Source organism: Hetaerina americana, unplaced genomic scaffold (genome assembly GCF_022747635.1).
Source record: "Hetaerina americana unplaced genomic scaffold, ioHetAmer1.1.p SCAF_118, whole genome shotgun sequence".
Classification (NCBI taxonomy): domain Eukaryota; kingdom Metazoa; phylum Arthropoda; class Insecta; order Odonata; family Calopterygidae; genus Hetaerina; species Hetaerina americana.
In genome coordinates this window covers 496,189-519,217 of record NW_027286270.1, presented here as the reverse complement: position 1 = coordinate 519,217, position 23,029 = coordinate 496,189, and the positions used below count along the sequence as shown (strand labels likewise).

At 43.3% G+C, this 23,029-nt stretch overlaps 1 protein-coding gene across 2 annotated transcripts in view; it reads left to right on the top strand.

The window, feature by feature from the left end:
- Positions 1-319: 319 nt before the first annotated feature.
- LOC139685598 (scavenger receptor class B member 1-like) overlaps positions 320-23,029 on the top strand; it is an 83,860-nt gene continuing 61,150 nt past the window's right edge. For both annotated transcript variants that reach the window (XM_071582545.1, XM_071582543.1), the window contains exon 1: positions 320-564. In XM_071582545.1, the coding sequence (XP_071438646.1) occupies positions 438-564 (127 nt within the window). In that variant the 5' untranslated portion in view covers positions 320-437. The remainder of the gene's footprint in view (positions 565-23,029) is intronic.

Here is a 23,029-nt window from a genome sequence, read left to right as displayed (position 1 = left end):
CGTGACAATTAAAAGTAAACTGCAGGCAGGGGCACTAGAAGACCACGGGGAGTCTGCAGATGCGGGGGTTTCCCTAGGGTGCCCACACGTAAAGCGAGCCGCAGCCGACCAAGGCTGGAATTTCTGGCCCGACGCATCGGCGGGGACGCATGCGCGTTGTGCCGCATTGTACGCGATGAAACACGTGTTCGCGGCGTCTCTCCTCGGGCGCGCAATCGACACGGAGGGGAGGAAAGGGGGTCCCGCCCTCCCCTCCACCGACGCGCCGCATATAAGCCGCCCGGCGGCCGAGGGGAGGGTCACAACGGCCGACGATCACTCGCGCGCGACCTCGTTGACATTGGTCGCGCTCTCCCGCAATTCCCGCGCCCTTGCCAGAGCAACCTTGCGAAGGAGACGCGCCGAGGGAGAGAAGGGACGTCCAGGGATCGACGGGCATGTTGGGCCGCAGCGAGAGCGGAGAGGAGGGGGGGGAGGGCAGCCGGAACCCCGTCATGCGGGCCGCGGCCCCGCCCTGGATGTGTTTCCGTCGGAAGGCAGGCGCCGAGGAGAAGCAGAAGAACGGTGAGTGGCCCGCCCGCCCGCGCCTATTCAGGGGATGATGCCCCATCCCTTGACCCTGCTGCCCCCGGGGGGCGGGCAACTCCCCCGACGCGTCGCGCCCCCAGGGCCAACAAGTTGCTCCGATGAGTGTCCTTCTAGTGAGGACGGCGCTGCTGGATGGTGATTCACCCTTGTGGCACCAATTTTCTTGTCAGCCGGTGCCGCTGGTGTGGACCGAAAAACAAGTGATTTGGGGATATGAATGCGCAGGGATTTTGTCCTGTCGAAAGCATGGAATTGGCAAAAACCGGTTGTTGTTTGCGCCGTGAAATTGTGATTTCTGGAGTTATCAATTGGTTACGACCTGGGTGGAATACTATTCCTCCAAAAATGAATCGAACGCATTTCTACAAATTTAATTTTTATCTCTCATCTCTTGGATCACAATTGGATCGCCTCTAGGTGGCGAGATAATGCTACTCCGTCTTCATGACTGGATATTCCCCTATAAGTCACTGCGTCATCAGCGAATAGAGGATGTGTACTGGGAATCTCATAAATTATACAATTAATGTATAAAAGGAACAATAGCAGACCGATAACACTTCCTTGTGGCACACCGGAAGATACGCCCCCTGTGTCGGATGATACTCTCTCGAGTACGACCATTTGTTAGCCGTAGAAATGGTAGAAATTGATGAATCCCGTCTATTATACACTCATCTATCTCGGAGCTTCCCAGCTTTTAGATTAACTACTTATTGAGAAATTTGTCGAATGCCTTTTTGAAAATCAAGAAATATAGCATCGATCTGAACATTGATTTCACCCGAGACCAAAATAACATGAACGATAAGTGCCAGTCGGGCCTCCCAAGATCTATCCTTTCGGAGTTTGTGTTGGTTTTCATATCTGAGAGTCGATATATTGCATTATAGAACTGGCTCAAAGATTTTGCATGAGATAGTGGTTGTGAGAGAGATGAGTCGGTGATTCCTCGGATCTTCTCTATCGCCATTTTTTAAATATGGGTGTGACATTGGACAATTTCCAGTCCTTGGGTAACTGGCGATCATTTAGAGATTTCTTAAATACTCTTTCCAAATAAGGAACTGCTTCGGTGGCCATCGTTTTCTATATGTGAACAGGGATTTGAGCAGGGCCTGTTTGTGTTTGGTCCGCTGTCTTTAATTTGGCGTTCGATTCCAAGAGAGGATATCAATCACTCTCCGGACTTGGGGTCATAAAAAGGGATCGAGTATTGACTCGAATTACTCCGACGGGTTATAATTAAAAACTCTCTGAAAATAGTGTTTTAATGTTCTAGCTTTTTCTGAGCTGTTGGTCAGTTTTTCTTCGGCCCAATTTAAATGGGGACGAAGAAATTTAATTTCTTCTAAATTTATTTAATTTCCCGGTCCAAAAATTAAATTCTTTTATTTGAAAGTCCGCTAACGTCTGTCAAGGTGCTTCCATTGTTAACACATTAGTTGTTTCATAGTTTTGTGCCACTCAATGATGCGTATTGCTAGAATCGTCCCCGCGGGATCTCATTTTCGAATTCCTTGCCCTTTGTTGTTTCACGGTGTTGCGTACTTCAGCATTATACCATCTACGCATCAATTCTCAATACTATGTTTATATTTTGGTGCTGGAGACCGCGTGACGTCAAGGGAAGCACTGGACAAACTCTCACCGCCTCCGCCGCCGCTGCTTTCCTTAAATAACCCGTGAGACAACCGCGACTCACGCTTCAATCTGTCGTAATCGGCCCGGTCAAACAAGCTGATCTTTCTTTTGGATGTCTGGTTTTTCTCAGTAAGAACTCTTCAGGCGTTGCTATATTTCGGACGTCTTCGGATAAACTTGTCGCTAATTGCTGCAGTATATTATTTCCCCTGGAAGGTGTTAGCACTAACTGGTTTAACCTGTGTGATATGATTAAACGAAGCACTGACTCGAAGTTGTAGTAGTAGTATTGAGGGGAGGCGACCGACAGCTGAGGTCATTTGCGCCATAGGGGATGGATAGGAAAGGATGAAGGGTGGAGATAAACCCGGCGTCGGCATTAGTCTACTCTTAACGAAAGGCGCCAAGGGGTCAACAGCTTAACGTCCCATCCGACGGACGGCGTACTCACTCAAGGTGCCCTCCACAAAGCACCTCAAGTAGGGATCGAGATACCTCCGAAAAATATTCAACACCGCCGGGATTTGAACCCGGGCCCTCTGGGTGGAAAGACAGTACGTTAGCCCCCGCACCATCTCGATCCCCGCAGTGACTCGCGTGACTACTTATTCTTACCTCCTGCAGTAAAACAATACCTTTTTCTGCCAATTGATTGGAATCCCCTTCGATCATTACTCTTCCATTGTTGTGATGGAATCCAAATTAGTAGCCTCTCTTTCCAGTTCTAAAATCAATGTATCTCCGGAATCGGGAGACCTACGGTGTGAACAAATAAAAACTACTCTCGACCTAGGCCTCCTTATGAAGCACAATAACATTTATTCTCGTGACAATTTCTAATTTAATAGACCCGCGGAAGTTTTACTGCGGCGGAGGTCGTGTCGTCTCTAAAATGGGATGAATGGGTGGTAAACATTTTCCGATGGTTTAGTTCCTCTCCTTTTTGAGCGGATGTCATTTAGGAGCCGTGCGATGGTCGGTCGAACGTGGGAATGGTGGCTTAGAGAAGAGCAGCGCACGGAATTCTTATCATTTCTTCGGGCTCGGCCCAGAGAAATGTCCGGGCTTCTGCCGGGGAGTGGGGATGGTGACATTACATTTCCTGAGGCCCTACGCTTTAGGGAAATGAAAAAAGTGCTACCTCATCTGTGAATTGATATTTTTAAGCCACTACCCAACACACTTCCGAGTGAGTATCCTCTTATTCCTCCGTCGGTCGCACTATTGCTTGTCACAACATTCAGCGTTCGTCTCACCGTGGTGGAAAAACTCGAGCATCGATTTGACCTTAGCCAGGGCATTGGATGGGGAACAGCGCTTCAAGCGGAGGAGCGTCTTGTGTCTGAAGATCAAGTGCAATCCCGTTCCTCATCGTCCGGATCAATTATCCCTCCTTTCGATCACCCCTCGGTCCACCGTTTAACGATGAACGAATTGACTATGAACTAACTATTGTTTGATTGAAATGATTGTAATTCGTGTGGAACACCGCGGGAGGCACTGAAAGGTGAACACCTCACTCGCACAAAATGTGCAGCGCGCAGTTTAGTGCCTTCCTCTTCACTTCGACGAGAGGATTCCTCACTAGCGATCGCATATGGATGTCAAATGCAGCTTCGGATGCACGGGTTTATTCAGATAGCAATGCGACTGCGAAATAGCCAATATTAAGGGTACATTTAAATGCAAATGCCTCAGCATTAACTTAGGAGTGAGCGTGGGGAAATGTGCATATTCGTATGTGATTTCTCTGAATCTGTCGCGGGCGACCCACCGCCGGCGTACTTCGGCTTTAACCTCGCGGTCTGCGGTTGCATTCACGCCGCCATTGCGTGGCATTGCACGCACTCATTAGTCAGGGTATCTTGTCCTGTTAAAAGGCCATAGGGATTCGTGGGGGAAGTGAACGCGTCGGCAGCATTCGGTCGGTAATCAAGGGAATCGGCTTCGTATCCCGATTGATTCGAACACTCAATTGCCAGTAAATGCGTCCATGTGTGGTATAGCTGAAATGATACGGAAAAATACAGGGTTCGTCCGGAAAATAAGTGTACTGAGCTCAGGAAAAAAAAATGTATTACACTTTTACATATCTTAAGCTAATATTCCTCAAAATAGGGCCCTTGTGAGTCGATACACTTGTTCCAGCGGCGTTCCCATTCCTGGAACGCTCCCGCGAAGGCATCATCGGGAACCTCTCGAAGACTCGTCGTCGACCTCTTCTCTGCCCTCCACGAACATCTTGTGCCACCGAAAGATCATGTTTCTGGACATGGCTGACTCCCCGTAAGCCTGGTTAATCATACCGACAGTTTCGGTAGACGATTTCCCAAGCTTTACCGCAAATTTGATGGAATAACGCTGCTCCAAAAACTTCGGCATCGCGTTCCGTGACGTGGGTCGAAGCGTGGAGGTTCGCGTTAACAGAGCTCCTCACTACACCACAGCTCAGAGCCGACTGCCTTTTTCAGCGTCGCTAGCCAACATACCCCCCTCCAATCGCAGCCCGTCAGAGCGGTGCTGGGCGCGCCTGGAGCGGCGCGCCCAGCCCAGGAGTCAGTACACTTATTTTCCGGACGAACCCTGTAGTTCATAGTACAGGTAATTTGGGCTCCAAGACAAAAAACGTGATCTCCAATCATTGCATCTCCCATATCCCTGCATCTGTCTCCGGCAAATTTATTGATACCACTATTGAGCAACCGTGTTCCTTGCCCACCCTTTCCTTGAATGTTTACAGTGACGTCGATTAACTTTCACTCAAAGTCCAGAGCCGCATTACTCGAGTCGTCCAATGCAAGTCTTCGTCTTGTATCATTGTCCGCCCGCACAAATCAGCGTGCTATCACCCAACACTCACCGAAGCACAATCACACAGTACTCCCTCCATAATAATCACATTATATGGTAATACCTTCCTCTTTATGTAGTTTTAGTTTTGTAGAGTAACTTGCATGCCACCACCATTAGGGTGTGTGGCATGGGGTGGCAAATCAGACTACCCTTGACCGAAAACACCTTTCCCTCCTTGCGCGGTGGGACAATGTCATTCCGATCACTTATCGTTCGTGGGATAACAATACCTCTCAAATCTACGTATTCTACAATTAATCTTTCTAATTTTACTCTCATGATCACTCGCCTACCGTAGCACCATGGGGGCAATAATACATTTTCAGCATCACTGCTAAAGAGACATCCTTCCAAATTAATACAAGAGATTTAATCTGTAATTTAGCATAACAGTTTCAGGTTTAACATTGTGGAACTCCTTCATTATTAGGGTAAATAGAAACTTGTAAAGTTTCTTTTTACCCTCACTCATGCTGTAATTTAGCCTTCAGACCATGAGTGATTTCCAGCCTAGCTGCTCTAATATTTTGGATACGCTTCTAAGTTTATCATAATAACGTTTTACAAATCTACCTCCTCTAAACTGCACGCGATCCAATTCGACAACCAATCCAATTTCATGAGGATCCCATTAATACTTGCAGCATATTCCAAAAGTGGCCTTAACGGCAAAAATAACATTTCTCTTTGACCTTTTCATCACATTAAGAATATGGCCCATAGTATTCGAATAGGCCGCGCAATTTTTTTTAGATATTTTAGTACCCTGCAAGCCACCACTAGGGTGCTTGTCAGGGGGCGAATACTCACCCTGCTAATAATAATTTTACCAAGACTTATTTTGACCCGAATATGGCCCCTACCACGGTAGGGCAACGTTATTTTGATCCCTTACCGTTCCTGGGAAGAATGACATCTCAAATCTATCTTTTATACCCATTTTATTGGCATGATCTCTCCTATCGCAGCACGGCGGAGCCAACGCGGGGAGGAGACATTTGGAAGCGTCGAATGCGCGAATGGTCGCGAAGCCAAGGACTGGAGATGCTCTTTCTTGATCCAACTTCAAATTACCTTGGCGTGGCATTTCGACTGCAGTCCGCCACGCTTCAGATGCACGCACTAGATGTGGTCCACGAGTATTCAGAGCGACGTTCTTTACAGCTTCAACTTCACGCTCCCGTCGAAAAATTCGAGTCTGCATAACGATCCTAATTTTAGTTGTTCGAAATATAATTCGAAAGGAGAATCGACATTTCGACTTCGAAATCCATTTTCCAAACTTTCTCTTTCTCGTCCAATGGTGTTGGCCTTGAGTAAGCTTGGCGGCGGATACAAAGCGACCTCTACCCTGACCGTCGCGGGATGAGAATTTGTGCCGCCAAAGCACTTATCTCCTGCGCACAGACGGGCATCATTTGGGAAACGGCCTGAATGCATTCAGGCGACCTCAAATCAAAGTACGTATTTCCGTTGAATTAAAATACACTAATACTTCTCACGAAAGCAATACTTTCCTCTCACCTGCGATTGGGGGGGCAATCTAATATCTACCGTGCCTGAAACGTAAAGCAGATTTAATGCATTTCAGAATGATAAACTAACCGAATCGAATGGGTCACATTAACCCTACCCTGGTTGTGCCCTTAGATGACATTTGGGGTCCCCATGGTACACCATTGTATGTATTCGGACATTTTTAATTCAGAAGTCTTACTCTTAACGTGAATTTAAACCGCCAATCAATTTGAAAAACTTTCATTTTAGATAAATTTTCAACAGTATTTTTCACCGATTAGTGACTATGAATACAGATTAGTAAATTATACGAGCAGAATATTTAAGTTCATTTTTTATGACAATATTAACTTATATTCAAGATAATTTTTATTCAATCAATTTTGAAATAAACTCATTAACTAATTTATTTTATTTGTTAAGGAATTGTTCTGATATAACTTCGGATTATACCCCAGATTACATAGCCATATCTTATTTCCATCTGGTGCCCACAATTTTCCGTCCCTCTATCTAGTTCTCTAGGACCATAATGGCAACACAAATATTTCTCTTCTGGATATTCGGATACCTCCGACTCTTTCACTTTCCAATGAAGGTTGTTCCCTCAGAAATATATCTATTGCCGTCATGATTGACAAATGATAGTTTTTTTCATGTCTTTGTCATTGTTCTGAGAGAGATAATTTGGAGCAAGGTCAACTAATGATTCCCTAAGAATTCGACTTCTTCGGATCGAACCATCAACTTCCACAGTGGAATATTTTTGACCTCTTTATGTAAGAGTATCTAGGGGTGTGGTATGAGTTGGCGGCGGATGGTGTCTGCTCACCCAAAAAAACTAGAAAATGAATCTCTTGAACGATAGGGATAGGGAATATAAAATTAAAAAAAACCCTCACAGATTTCTCTGTTACAAGCGCTAAGGGTAACAGTGACCTTCAATTTGTTCTCATTCAATTTTTGAAAAACGTTTCACGTATCCACGACATGCCGCATCAGCAGGGTGGTCGAACCAAGCCCTCCCGAATGATGAACATTCGCACTTTATTCGATAGTTTTTTCGGAACGTTTTTTTCCCCTCCTCTTCCCCTGGCACATCGCCTCTTTATAACTTGCCCTTCCCGCCTGGTGCTGGCACCTTCTTGGTGGGCCGCTGAGTAGTTACGTCGAAGTCACGACCAACAGTCATCTCTTTTGATCTTTTTTTTCTTTCCAATCTCCCGCATTCTGGCTCGAAATCGTTAAAAATGATTTAGAATTGGCGGAAACCCCAATTTTAATCCCAGTACCGGGATTTTTCCTCCAAGTATAGCAAGCCGTTTATTTATCGTGACATTAGGGCAAGGCGATTCACCACTAGCAAGAATTGACCACTAGCAGAATTGACCACCAGAGGAAATGCAAAGAAAATGTCATCATCTATTGTCCTCTTGAGGCATAACAGAGGCTTTAGTGTTTTCCCCCGTCGTTTGTACACAAACACATGGTCAAGATCCTGCCCACAGTAATATTTGCACGGTTTATTTCACTAACTTATGTTTCGCTCTAAAAATGTATAAAAATAATTTATTTATTGCATTAAGAAAAGTCTCCAATATTCATATTGCCATATATAAACTATAAAACCTTAAAGAATGAATACAAAACTTTTCTACTTACGAGGAGAAAAAATTTACTAATACAGAAACATAGGAACAAAATTTGAAGCACACGAACTTGTCCTTTTGTCACACCTACGCAATTCTTGTTTTGCATTATAAAAGTGTTCCAGGAACTGCAAGCTTTGCCTTCCATAGAAACCCCATTTTAGACCTCTGTACAAACGACGAGCAAACATTGAATACGCTGTGCGGATATGGTACAACTAATTCCCTTCTCCAAAATATGGAACAAGTTCCTTGCTGTAAGAACATCGCCCACCTGATACGCTAAATGTGACTACGCGCTAAAAAAAACTGTAAATGATTAGCCCTGTGCGAAGTAACCATGGCATCCCTCCCAGACGTCGAATAACGATTTTTCAATACATTTCCAGATTCAACCGGTTGATTTTCAGGCATAAATAGAACCAAAAAAATCTTTTGAGAATGCATGAAATTTCGATCTGCAATACACGCACAGGGGAAAAGTTTTAATATGTGATGACGCAGTTACCTCGCAAATTCCTAGGTGTTTCTCAATGTGTTGAATATTTTGCATTTTCCGCACGGGGTAAGGAATATTTATCTAAATACTTGTTTTCGTCAAGTGCGCGCTCGGTTGAGTCGTCGAATTCAGCTGTATCGAATTTAAAAGAAGAAAAATCACAAGAATAATATTCACCGTTCGTATTTACATAAAACGAAGTCAATGGAAGTAATTCACTAATCAGAATAAAACACTGTCATCATCAGTATTTAGATTTAGGCAGCAATTTATTTTGCTCATCCTAGCTTTTTCCATAGCAAAACCAGGAATTGACCATGTTTATAGCCTTATCTCAATATCATGAAGTTCTTCTGCAGTTAGACACTTCAGGACAATAATATAACATTTTCTGCAAGATTAATTTTTTTTGACGACATTCTTTTATAAAACTCTTAATTAAAACCAACGGAATCCCTTCCGAAATGTGAACTTTGCACATGATTATATCACTTCCATTCATCCACCGACGCCATTGCAGATTACAAAAATCGTCCTTGGGTTCAGTTATTTCGCCGTTTCGCTAGCTTGGCATTCGCCGTGCTGTCATCCAACCCATAACTCACTCACGAATCGAAACCGCATTAAAATTGATCGCATTTTCCTTCCATTTGCTGCATCTCTAAAGCTCCTCGGTGCCGCCATCGTCTTACTGTATTCAAAGTACTGCGATCGTGCCGCGTGGAGCACCGCGACGTGGTGTGCGGGGTGGCATGGGGCGGAAGGCGTCGTGTTGAAGCACCCGAGCGAAGGTTTGATGGCATTATTGGGAGCCATCGACGGATGGATCCGAGCTCAAAGCGATATCTCCGAGAAAGGTGACCGGGCCTCATGGTGACCCCGACTGAATTATATTGGGGTGACCTCGGAAGACCGCAGGAATGAAATGCTCGGCTCAATCTTAGGTGGGCGATGCGTGCCCAACGCATGGCGAAGGGATGACTTCAGGTGCGTGATCGACCTGATGCGAGAGGGAGAGAGATAAAGGGAGGAGGGGTGATGAGGGGTGTGGGGCAATTTGGTGATTTCAAGAGTAGCGATGGTGAGTTGGGAAGTGGGGGCGAGGGGAGATCGGAGGGGAGGCAGGGGAGATGAGGGCAGAGGTAATGAAGGAGTTTCAAGGCGGAGGTGAAGGAATGCAGTCGGGGGTGCAAACTTGAAGATGCGCCGTGCTCCCAAAACAGGTGGACGGATAGAAAATATATCGAGAGCGGAAGAGAGGAAGGGATCGCGAGATGACGCGGGAGTGGAATGCAAAGCACTTCACTTCAGGTGGGGAGATGGAGGACAGTTGGAATTGTGGCGTGGAGCACGAGTACTGTCTACGTACCAAGGTACCAATCGAGATTATACAGGGTTCGTCCGGAAAATAAGTGACACATTTAGCGTATCAGGTGGGCGATGTTCTTACAGCAAGGAACTTGTTCCATATTTTGGAGAAGGGAATTAGTTGTACCATATCCGCACAGCGTATTCAATGTTTGCTCGTCGTTTGTACAGAGGTCTAAAATGGGGTTTCTATGGAAGGCAAAGCTTGCAGTTCCTGGAACACTTTTATAATGCAAAACAAGAATTGCGTAGGTGTGACAAAAGGACAAGTTCGTGTGCTTCAAATTTTGTTCCTATGTTTCTGTATTAGTAAATTTTTTCTCCTCGTAAGTAGAAAAGTTTTGTATTCATTCTTTAAGGTTTTATAGTTTATATATGGCAATATGAATATTGGAGACTTTTCTTAATGCAATAAATAAATTATTTTTATACATTTTTAGAGCGAAACATAAGTTAGTGAAATAAACCGTGCAAATATTACTGTGGGCAGGATCTTGACCATGTGTTTGTGTACAAACGACGGGGGAAAACACTAAAGCCTCTGTTATGCCTCAAGAGGACAATAGATGATGACATTTTCTTTGCATTTCCTCTGGTGGTCAATTCTGCTAGTGGTCAATTCTTGCTAGTGGTGAATCGCCTTGCCCTAATGTCACGATAAATAAACGGCTTGCTATACTTGGAGGAAAAATCCCGGTACTGGGATTAAAATTGGGGTTTCCGCCAATTCTAAATCATTTTTAACGATTTCGAGCCAGAATGCGGGAGATTGGAAAGAAAAAAAAGATCAAAAGAGATGACTGTTGGTCGTGACTTCGACGTAACTACTCAGCGGCCCACCAAGAAGGTGCCAGCACCAGGCGGGAAGGGCAAGTTATAAAGAGGCGATGTGCCAGGGGAAGAGGAGGGGAAAAAAACGTTCCGAAAAAACTATCGAATAAAGTGCGAATGTTCATCATTCGGGAGGGCTTGGTTCGACCACCCTGCTGATGCGGCATGTCGTGGATACGTGAAACGTTTTTCAAAAATTGAATGAGAACAAATTGAAGGTCACTGTTACCCTTAGCGCTTGTAACAGAGAAATCTGTGAGGGTTTTTTTTAATTTTATATTCCCTATCCCTATCGTTCAAGAGATTCATTTTCTAGTTTTTTTGGGTGAGCAGACACCATCCGCCGCCAACTCATACCACACCCCTAGATACTCTTACATAAAGAGGTCAAAAATATTCCACTGTGGAAGTTGATGGTTCGATCCGAAGAAGTCGAATTCTTAGGGAATCATTAGTTGACCTTGCTCCAAATTATCTCTCTCAGAACAATGACAAAGACATGAAAAAAACTATCATTTGTCAATCATGACGGCAATAGATATATTTCTGAGGGAACAACCTTCATTGGAAAGTGAAAGAGTCGGAGGTATCCGAATATCCAGAAGAGAAATATTTGTGTTGCCATTATGGTCCTAGAGAACTAGATAGAGGGACGGAAAATTGTGGGCACCAGATGGAAATAAGATATGGCTATGTAATCTGGGGTATAATCCGAAGTTATATCAGAACAATTCCTTAACAAATAAAATAAATTAGTTAATGAGTTTATTTCAAAATTGATTGAATAAAAATTATCTTGAATATAAGTTAATATTGTCATAAAAAATGAACTTAAATATTCTGCTCGTATAATTTACTAATCTGTATTCATAGTCACTAATCGGTGAAAAATACTGTTGAAAATTTATCTAAAATGAAAGTTTTTCAAATTGATTGGCGGTTTAAATTCACGTTAAGAGTAAGACTTCTGAATTAAAAATGTCCGAATACATACAATGGTGTACCATGGGGACCCCAAATGTCATCTAAGGGCACAACCAGGGTAGGGTTAATGTGACCCATTCGATTCGGTTAGTTTATCATTCTGAAATGCATTAAATCTGCTTTACGTTTCAGGCACGGTAGATATTAGATTGCCCCCCCAATCGCAGGTGAGAGGAAAGTATTGCTTTCGTGAGAAGTATTAGTGTATTTTAATTCAACGGAAATACGTACTTTGATTTGAGGTCGCCTGAATGCATTCAGGCCGTTTCCCAAATGATGCCCGTCTGTGCGCAGGAGATAAGTGCTTTGGCGGCACAAATTCTCATCCCGCGACGGTCAGGGTAGAGGTCGCTTTGTATCCGCCGCCAAGCTTACTCAAGGCCAACACCATTGGACGAGAAAGAGAAAGTTTGGAAAATGGATTTCGAAGTCGAAATGTCGATTCTCCTTTCGAATTATATTTCGAACAACTAAAATTAGGATCGTTATGCAGACTCGAATTTTTCGACGGGAGCGTGAAGTTGAAGCTGTAAAGAACGTCGCTCTGAATACTCGTGGACCACATCTAGTGCGTGCATCTGAAGCGTGGCGGACTGCAGTCGAAATGCCACGCCAAGGTAATTTGAAGTTGGATCAAGAAAGAGCATCTCCAGTCCTTGGCTTCGCGACCATTCGCGCATTCGACGCTTCCAAATGTCTCCTCCCCGCGTTGGCTCCGCCGTGCTGCGATAGGAGAGATCATGCCAATAAAATGGGTATAAAAGATAGATTTGAGATGTCATTCTTCCCAGGAACGGTAAGGGATCAAAATAACGTTGCCCTACCGTGGTAGGGGCCATATTCGGGTCAAAATAAGTCTTGGTAAAATTATTATTAGCAGGGTGAGTATTCGCCCCCTGACAAGCACCCTAGTGGTGGCTTGCAGGGTACTAAAATATCTAAAAAAAATTGCGCGGCCTATTCGAATACTATGGGCCATATTCTTATTAACAAAATATTGGCGGGTCTGAATAAATTTTAATGCATGAATCGCCGGTTATTGATCGTTTCGGATGACACCGAAGTCATTGTTTAGATTCGGTAGTCGTTCGCCCGTCGGAGATTGTAGGCAACGATGTCCCCGAACACCATTGCTGACGCCATTTGCGAAACGCGTGCTGTGATCCGATTTATGTCTGCGAAAGGATCATCGGCTGCCGATATACATCGGGAAGTTGAGCAATTGGCAGTTTTTAATGTCCTTAGGCATTAAGTGTTCCAGAGTCTACAGGCAGTTACATGAAATGATTTGCTGTAAGTTACTGTGTCGTGCCGAGGTATTAAGTAGATAATATTTCCCCTCGTGCTGGCACTCTGCATACCGTTAATGAGGACAAGTTTGTCAGAGGAGTACTTAGGTAGATAATTATTTTTAAAGAGAAGTGAGAGCATGTGCTGGCTCCGCATATCCCAAGTATTAGCCATTCAAGTTTAAAATTAACTTTCAGAGACTTGATCCCGTTTCTGGAGACCGCAGATAAATCGTACTGAGGCGTTTTGAGTTCGTTGTAGCTTTAAAGTTAGTTCGTGGGACAAGTCTTGGTCAACCGTATCGCAGTGGTCGAAGTTAGGTCGTATAAGATCATTCAAAAGCGCAAAGAGAAAGAGGGAATGCTTTTAAGTTTCTTTGGAGAATGAAGAGAGCAGTATAGGGTTTTGCAGATTGTCAGAACTTTCTTAATAATAATCCCAAGGTTAGATGCTGTTTTATGAAGGCATTTAGCAGAGTGCAGAATATTTGGTGATAGAAGACCATCTACATCTATGTATATAATACCCCGCAAGCCGCCTCGAGAGTGTAGTGTGTTAGGTGAGTTCCTTAAAACCTGAGTTCATTAAAAAGTTGAGTTGTGAGAGGAGCCTAGCATTACCAATGATGAGCGACTGACTCTCTTTAGCATTAATTTTGAGGACATTCCTGTTGCTCCAGGGGAAGAGTGAGTCTGGATCAGAGTTTATTTTGGCTATGGCATCAGTGAGGTTGATGATGTGAGATTGAGGAGAAGGTTGTCCATCGCCAGCGATTATATGTGATGTTTGCAGTGATTGATTTGGGAAGGTTGGTCGTTTATACATGTAACCATGAACACTAGTGGGTTTATGGTTAACTCTAAGGTCGGTTTGGTAGGTGATGGTAGAGTTCACCCAGTACTAAGCCCTATACGGCGTGTGTGAAATTCACACATCAGGGTAGGGGGGCCAGGTCCTTTCCCTGTGCCGGTTATGGTTTCACGGGAGGATATGGTACCCGAAAAATCACATAGCTTGGGTGGACCTGAGGGTGCCTGGAGAGGTTTGCCCGGGAATTGAACCAGGGCCCTCCGATAAGTAGTACAACGCTCTACCGCGACCCAGATTTATGAATGTAAATACGGAGAAATGTAGCGGTCCAAGAGCGGATCCGTGAGGTACATCACGAGGCACCTCCATCTACTCAGAAGGAGATGAATTTGAGATAACTTATGGGTAACTTTCGCTGAGAAAAGACTTGAGGCAAGATACGGCAGAAGAAGAGAAATTCATGGGATGTAGTTTCGTTGATAAGGTGTTTTTGTCGACCGAGTCCAAAGCTTCACTGGAGTCAAGTAGACTCAGGACGGTAATTAGTCTTTTGTGGATTGCGTATCTAATGTCGTATGTGACTTTGATTGGCGCTGCGGCATAGGTCTGACATTAGCGGAAGCCGAGTTGCAAAGGATTGAGCATACTATATTGTTATTCTTAATGAAATGGGATATCTGCTTGAAAACGAACTTTTAAAACGTTTCGTAGATAGTGGGCAGATGACTAATCGGTCTGTAACCGGTAGAAGAATTTTGCTTGGGTAGAGGAAGGGACAAAGGCAAATTTTCGTTGCGTGGTAAATTGTTCTGCACGAAGGACCAGAGAAAGAATTCTATTGGGTAATCCACCGGTTAAGGTGGGTTTTTGGATGGACACAATTGCTAAATAAATAGTTGATTTCTGCTAACAAAACAGAAAATCAAGCATCCTACTCTACAATAAACCCCTCGTCATCTCCGTGTACTTCTTTCCTCCCTTCATCCCGTCCAGCATCCTATTCCTACCCTTTCCTCGTTTGCCTAACGTTCTCCCCTCTATTGCAGTGAAAGATCTGGGAAATAAATGCCATAGCTATGCGAATCATTTTAGGCTTGAAAGAAATGGGTATTTTATCAGAGCCTTGATATTTAGCTTTAACTTTTCGTAAATCCTTGAGCAGATGATCTTCAGTTACTGGGGAGAAATTAATGGGGTCAGGTGTGGAGTTACTTAAGGAAGTTGTTTGACGCATTCAGTTCTGTTCTCTGAGTCATCGAGGGCGAGGAGGAGGGGGGGGTAATACAATGGGTTCTCAATTTATTAAGATATGGTGACGATGGTGGATATATATATATATATGTATATATATATATATGTATATATATATATATATGTATATATATATATATATGTATATATATATATATATGTATATATATATATATATGTATATATATATATATATGTATATATATATATATATATGTATATATATATATATATGTATATATATATATATATGTATATATATATGTATATATATGTATATATATGTATATATATATATGTGTATATATATGTATATATATATATGTGTATATATATGTATATATATATATGTGTATATATGTGTATATATATGTATATATATGTATATATATGTATATATATGTATATATATGTATATATATGTATATATATATATATATATATATATATGTATATATACACGCATACGTACACACACACACACATCTTTGGATTTTCCTATGCCGAAATAAAATAAGGCGATGGAGAGCTTTGTTCTGAAAGGTCGACCCGGGGACACCATTTCGCAATTCTTTTTACCATCACCAAACAATGATTTGAAACAAGCGATTCGTCCAGTTTCGATACTTCTGACCATTCTATGACACCGAGATGGACCATTTTGCCGGCAGTGGCGATTTGATTTTTTGCGAGACGATAGTTCAATACTCCCACATTATCATTTCCGGGGCGTGTTTCCGGATGTGTATCACTCCCCTTTGGCTGGTGCGGAACGGAGAGCATGGGGGCACCGCTAAATAGAGCTGCCCCTCGCACGAGAGACATTCACACGGGAATATTTCCATTTATTACAATTTATTATGAGAGAGTACCTTGCAAGAATCCGCTGGGTTATGATGCGGCCGGGAGCGATTGCACACCAGATTGATTTCGACGCGAAATTCTCCCCCCCCCCACCCCCACCCTCCCCCCACCCACCCTCCGCTCTCGGGCAATTTTATTGTGATCGTTGGTTGAATTAATGGCAGCTTAAATCTATCTCCTCTGCACTTAATCCCTCTAATTTTATTGACATCATCTCCCCCACTATGGGGGTTATAATACATTTTGAACATCACTGCTAAAGACATGTCATTCTAATGTGTACAAGAGCTTCAATCTGTAATTTAACAATCGCTCCATTGGGTGACTCCCAGCCTATCTGCTCTAATATTTTGGATACGCTACTAAGTTTATCATATTACGTTTTACAAATCTAACTCCTCTAAGCTGCACGCGATCCATTTCGGTAATCAATCCAACTTCGTGAGGATCACATATACTAGCAGCATATTCTAAATTAGGCCTAACCAACAACAAATAAGATTTCTCTTTGACCTTTTCATCACATTTACCCAATACTCTTATAATAAATCCTGAGGCTTTGTTGGTTCCCAAATATTCCCCGTACGAACGTGTGTTTCACGTGCGTATGTGTTTTACACAGGGAAGGCTGGGAGTGGGGGTTAAAACTAAGTATTTAATCAAGTATTCGCCTTCTCTTTCGCTATAACCCTAATGTTGTTGACGTTCGAAAGAGAACTAATCCTATTCTTAATGCTCTTTTTAAGTCTAGTTCTAATTACCAAGGGTCGCACCGACGATATATGCAAGTGATTGTATATTACGTACATTTAGTCATCTGTTAAAATTAAATTACCCTCAGGATTACGGATATCTCAATAAATCACTGCAATTTTGACAATTAACCCTATCGTACTTAACGTATCGTAGCGTATTACCCGCGGAGTCATGTGAAAGAAGGAAAAAAGAGGTCCGATAACACTTCCCTGGGGTATTCTTAAAGTAACCTCCACTGTATTACACCATCTGTGTCTACTCTTTTTACGCGACCAATGAAAAGTTTAATCCTGCCCATTATATTTTTACACAAGCCACATGCTTCTAGCTTTGTGAATAGTTCACTATAAAGTATTTTGGCAAAGGCTTTCTTAAACTCTAGAAAAACCACTTCCACTGGAACATTCCACTTTCCGTAAATCAAATATATCCTTAGTAAAAATTGCATCTTGTGCCACGTAAGGTTTAGCATTTCGGAAACTGCGATGGTTTCCCCTAAATTAACCTTGGTTATCATGGTGACCCTTTATCAAACTAGCAAATATATGTAACGTAACCTTGCTTGATATTGATGTGAGAAAAATAGGTAGGTAATTAAACTTGATTCTTTTCTAAATCTTGGTTTACATGAGCAGTTTTCCAATCGCTGATAACCTAGTCATATACAAGCGATGGCTTCGATATGATTTTTAGATGCAGCCCAATATCCGATGTTAGTTCCTTGATTAAACGAGATGATATTTAGCCAAGCTCGGAGGATTTGTTTTGGTTAGTATTTTGCAGCGACGTGCTGTTTCATGGCATGAGATTTCGATTTTGGGCTTCGGTTGACGGATACCTTTTTGTCAGCTCCCTTTAAAAACCCTCCCCTCCCTGGTACCGCGCCTTTCTCAAATAAGGATAAGGGGTCAGAATAACATAAACCAACGAACTATATTGGGAACCACTCGCAGAGTATGAATTAAATAAGAGATTAAACCTCTTGCATAATTTAGAACATCTTAGCGTTGATGTTGAAAATATTACTTCACCATGGTACTTTGGTAGGACAGGCCTATGAAAATGATATAAGAGAAATCAAGTGTAGAGCAGACAGTTTTAAGATGCCACTTTCCCCACGAGCAATAAGGGATCGGAATAAAGTTGTCCAACCGCGCCATGGGGGAAAATTATTTTTAGTCAAAAGTAGTCTCGTGTTTAATCACCCGCTGCCAAACACTCTGACGGAATGAATGGTATTAAGTAAATAAATAAAAAAAGAAAACCCGACCGCGCTATTTGTGTAGTAATCTGGTGTGTAATCATCCCATGCCACACACCCTAGGCTTGCAGGGTAATTTTCAATAACAAATAAAACTTCTATCCAGCCGATTTCATACAATTGTCTGGGAGAGTAACTTGTACGAAGTCATCCGCTAATGTGCGTCAGAAATGCAAAGATTTCCCAATCGATCCCGGTCGAAGCGAATGATTCCTTCTCTTTGAAAATATTGAATTATCCTGGTTTGAATTCGACGTGGGCACAGCCTTCCCCCCCCCCCTCCCCTGCAGTGTCCGTATTCTCCGTACCCACTAGTTTGACTTGGTCATCTCCGTGCTCTTTTGCTTATGGAATAGCGGGTGTTTCTTTCCATTCTCGCTGATACAATAAAGAGAGGAAGTCGCTTGTTGCTTGCAGTCTTAGTTTTTGGGGTCGAGAGTTGTCCGGGAAAGTCCGCACTCCTGCCGCCCGTCTAATCTTCCACGGCGACGCGGTGTAGGCGGGCGGGCGGGCGCACTCTCCTCCACTAGCCCCGCCGACGGCGATGGGGGACCCGGGGGGAGGGGGGTAATCGATGGTAGGGATAGAAGCCACCCCACCCGTGGACATGGGGTGTCGAGGAAAACACCCTCGGCCGCCGCCGAGGCGAGGGCCGGGGGTGCAAGGCCGACCTTGCGTCCGGATTGGATTAATCCGGACGCAGATTGTTTGCTCGAGTGTGACCTGAACCGTTTTAACAGTTTTGCCAATTAGGCAAATCACCTCATCTCGAGGGAGACGAAGGCCATTAGTGATCCCGAAGCTGAAACGCCGCACGAGCAAACAAGAGTTCATCGCGGGTTCATTCGTATGACGCGTGGAAGGCGCTCGTCCTCCGACAGAATACGTCACATCTTTGCGTCGTTAGTTTTCTCTTCACTCTATTATTCGTTCCTGTTTCATTAGCATAAAAGAAGCGGCTCGGGCAATCGATCGTCGCCTGCGACACGTTCCCCAATCATTTCCCAAGTTATGACCCCGACGTGATCGTGCCGATATTGTTCGCAGAGTCGAGACAACCCTGGGCCCGTCCGCAATATCGTTGGGCCTCATTCTCGGGTAATGTGTGGGTGGTCCACGACCTTATCGCTCCGACCTGCACTCACCGCGAGGCGACGTGACCGTCCCACGCGGGTCACCCCCGCAGTGGGAGAGGGGGGGGGTGACACGGGTGGATTCCCTCGTGTACACCTACACGACACCCCAAAAGCCACCAAGGCAAGGACGTGTTTGGGCCATGCACGCACGATTTCAATCGTATCGCCTCCAAGCAAATATTATTTTGATCATGCACTCGATAAGTTTTAATCACACGAAAGAAAGTACTTAAATGCAACAATATTCAAAACAGTATATATGTCCTTTCAAATCATTCGGTAAAACAATTATAAAGATGGGTCGGTCAAATAAAAAAAATGATAACATGCAGGATATAGACAAAATATATGCAGTGCCAATTCTAATTATCGCCTACGCGATTGATGTCATATCTATTTTTTTTATCTCCAAAGGTACAGGGATAAAACGAGCTTCTAAATCAATCCGTTCTACTATCCCTCTCCCTGGTTTTTATATTGGTGATCTGATCTACCATATTAAGTAAGTCGGGGCCTATAATATGCTTTTAACCTCCTCAGGTTAGTAACGTTCCTCAAAAACGAAAGATTAATCAAAGAGACTGCGTTTCCACAGGAAAGTCTTTTTTGATTCCTCCTTCCTTCAAATAGATTTCAACAAAGTGTCGGCCTCAAATACCTCTCTAACCTGCCTAAACTTTACGTAGTAAATTTAACCTGTGTTTAAACGAACAGTCAACCGGTGATTCCCTTCGTAATTCATATAACAGTGTCGTCACAATGCTACCTTGTTCAAACATAGCTGCTCTTAGTGGCACTCGATCTAGTTCCAAAATTAAGCCCACTTCACGAGGATCTCATACACACACACACACTTGCAGAGTACACTCTAAGTGGGGCATAGCTAAATTGAAATAACTGAGCTCTTCGGCCCTCTCATAACTTTTCCCAAGTATTCCTTTTATGAATCCTAACTTTTTATTTGCTATTCCGCAAATTTCACGAATGTGTTGTCCCCAGGACATACCCGCAGTAGTTATCTTTTCACTCAAGGATTTTACAAATTTTAAGTGTGTTTTATTGGTTTGGTTCCCCGTAAAGCGCAAGTGTTTTCGGGTGAAACACTCTTTCTCCAAAAAACAATTATGGAAACACATTTGCTTTCAAATGTAATTCCAGCCCCCGCGCGATAATTTAGGGATTCATTGAATATTATTTCACCAAAAGGAGCCATTTCTGAGGCCATCATTTTGTATGCATCAGGAGAGACTTGATCAGGGCCTGGCGATTTGTTTTGTCTAATATCTTTGAGTTGGTGTTTGATTCCAAGAGAAGGTATTGCAATTTCATGCATAGAGTCAAAGGAGCGATCGGGTAATGACTCGCATTGCTCCTGGGCACCATTATTAAAAACGCTATGAAAATAATGTTTTAATATAGTCCTTGCTTGGACCACGAAGCCATGCATTACGAGTTGCAGCGCCATCTCCACTCGTCACTGGCGCGTTACGCTATTATTTGCAAGATTTGAGAGTATTCTAACAAATATATGACCACCCAGACGTGTGTCACTCGCCGACCACCCCTGGACTTAGCGAGGGCCCTCGGGCACTCATAAAGGTCCCAAAATTGCGTGAGCTCCATAACTACCTTGATCAAAAAGTTCCCGGAATAACCACCGTGTGGCGCTCCCATCGTTCCGATTTGAGTTCTGTTTTTTTTGTTAAATTGGTACATCTGTTGTTGATATTCCCTTTAAATCTTAGTGTCATAACTTGACATTTGCAAAAGTTACGTAGCCAAGAGTACATCTATCTCTGTGTGTGTTGGCGATTTTTTACAATTTCAGAAATGGATTTAAATTTGCAACAACGAACTTGTATTAAATTTTGCGTAAAAAACGGATTTAGTGGCGCACGGACGTTGGAAATGTTGGAAAAGTGTTTCGGCAACGATTCTCTAAAAAAAACGGTCGTTTACCAGTGGCACGAGCGGTTCAGAAGTGGTCGTGAGTCAATCGAAGATGATGAACGCAGTGGCAGACCATCGACATCGAAAGTCGGTGAAAAAATTGATAAAGTAAAAGAAATGTTGGTCAATAACCGCAAATTAACCATCAGAGAAATAGCGGAGGACTTGAACATTGCCTATGGATCCGCCCAAGACATTGTGGTTAATGATTTGGGTTTCCGTCGTGTAGCAGCAAAGTTGGTGCCAAAAGACCTCAATTTCATGCAAAAAAGAGACCGTGTTGACGTCGCAAAAGACAAGATTTGCGAGGCTGAATCCGATCCCACATTCATCAAAAGGATCATTACTGGAGACGAGACGTGGGTTTATGAGTACGACACGCAATCCAGACATCAGGCAAGTGAATGGCGTTCACCAAATGAGCCGAGACCAAAAAAACCACGTCGTTTTCAGTCAAAAAAGAAGGCAATGCTGACGGTTTTCATGGATTACAACGGTGTAGTGCATCATGAATTTTTGCCAGAAGGCCAGACAGTAAACAAAGAGTATTATTTGGGCGTTATGAGACGTTTGCGTGAAGCAATTCGCCGAAAGAGACCAGAAATGTGGGCAGAAAACTCGTGGATTTTGCACCACGATAACGCACCGTCGCACAGTGCTATCATTATTCGTAATTTTTTGGCGAAAAATGCAACAAATACCATCCAACAGCCACCGAATTCACCTGATTTGGCTCCCTGTGACTTCTTTCTGTTCAATCGAGTTAAAAAACCATTACGGGGAACGCGTTTTAGCAGCCGAGAGGAAGTAATGGAAAAATCGCAGGAAGCACTGATGGACATACCGAAAACCGAATATAAAAAATGTTTCGAGGATTGGATCAAGCGCTGGCATAAGTGTGTTGCAGTCGATGGGGATTACTTTGAAGGGGACAATATAGATTTAGATGAATAAACTTGTATTTTTAATTTTCTGAATAAATTCCGGGAAATTTTTGATCAAGGTAGTATTTTTACAAATAATATTCTGAAACGGTCAGAGCAATCTTATCGCTTGAGGGATATGCGCATTTTACTCTGCGGCGCCAAGGGGTCCGCAGCTTAACGTCCCATCCGACGGACGGCGTACTCACTCAAAGTGCCCTCCACGAAACACTTCAAGTAGGAATCGGGATACCACTGAAAAATATCAGTGGGGATATTTGTGGTGGGAAAGGTAATGGAAAGAGGGCTGTGAATGCAACGCGACCCAGGTCAATTAACTGTGGGCATCTGCCTCCTCCGGGATTCGAACCCGGGCGCTCTGGTTGAGAAGCCTGTACATTGGCCACCGCACCTCAAGTATCTCAGCGTTTATCCCCGAACAACAATTGGTTCCTTACATGCAGTTAATAATATATTTGCTCTCATAAAGGAATAATCGTAGACAAATACGCATTTGCACCCGTGTAAATGATGAGATCCTTTTTTTGACTTAATTATTGTTGATTTTATTCATGTATATTCAAGTGTTTCGGCTCAATTTTGCGACGATTGCATGAGGCGCGAGCGAATTCATGACTCCGTTGGTGTCGATGGCGGTCCCTGTTATTTTGTCTCGTTGTTAACATTATAAATGATAATGCCCCATGATTACATTGTCGTCGCATGAGAACTCGGGTGTCCCGTGCCTTTCTAAAAATCCTAGTCTTACCTAAACACAGCGTAAATCAAGGAACTCCCTAAAGTGATCCCTCCCGATATATCCGTAACACTTGTTCCCATCCTATGCTAATGTT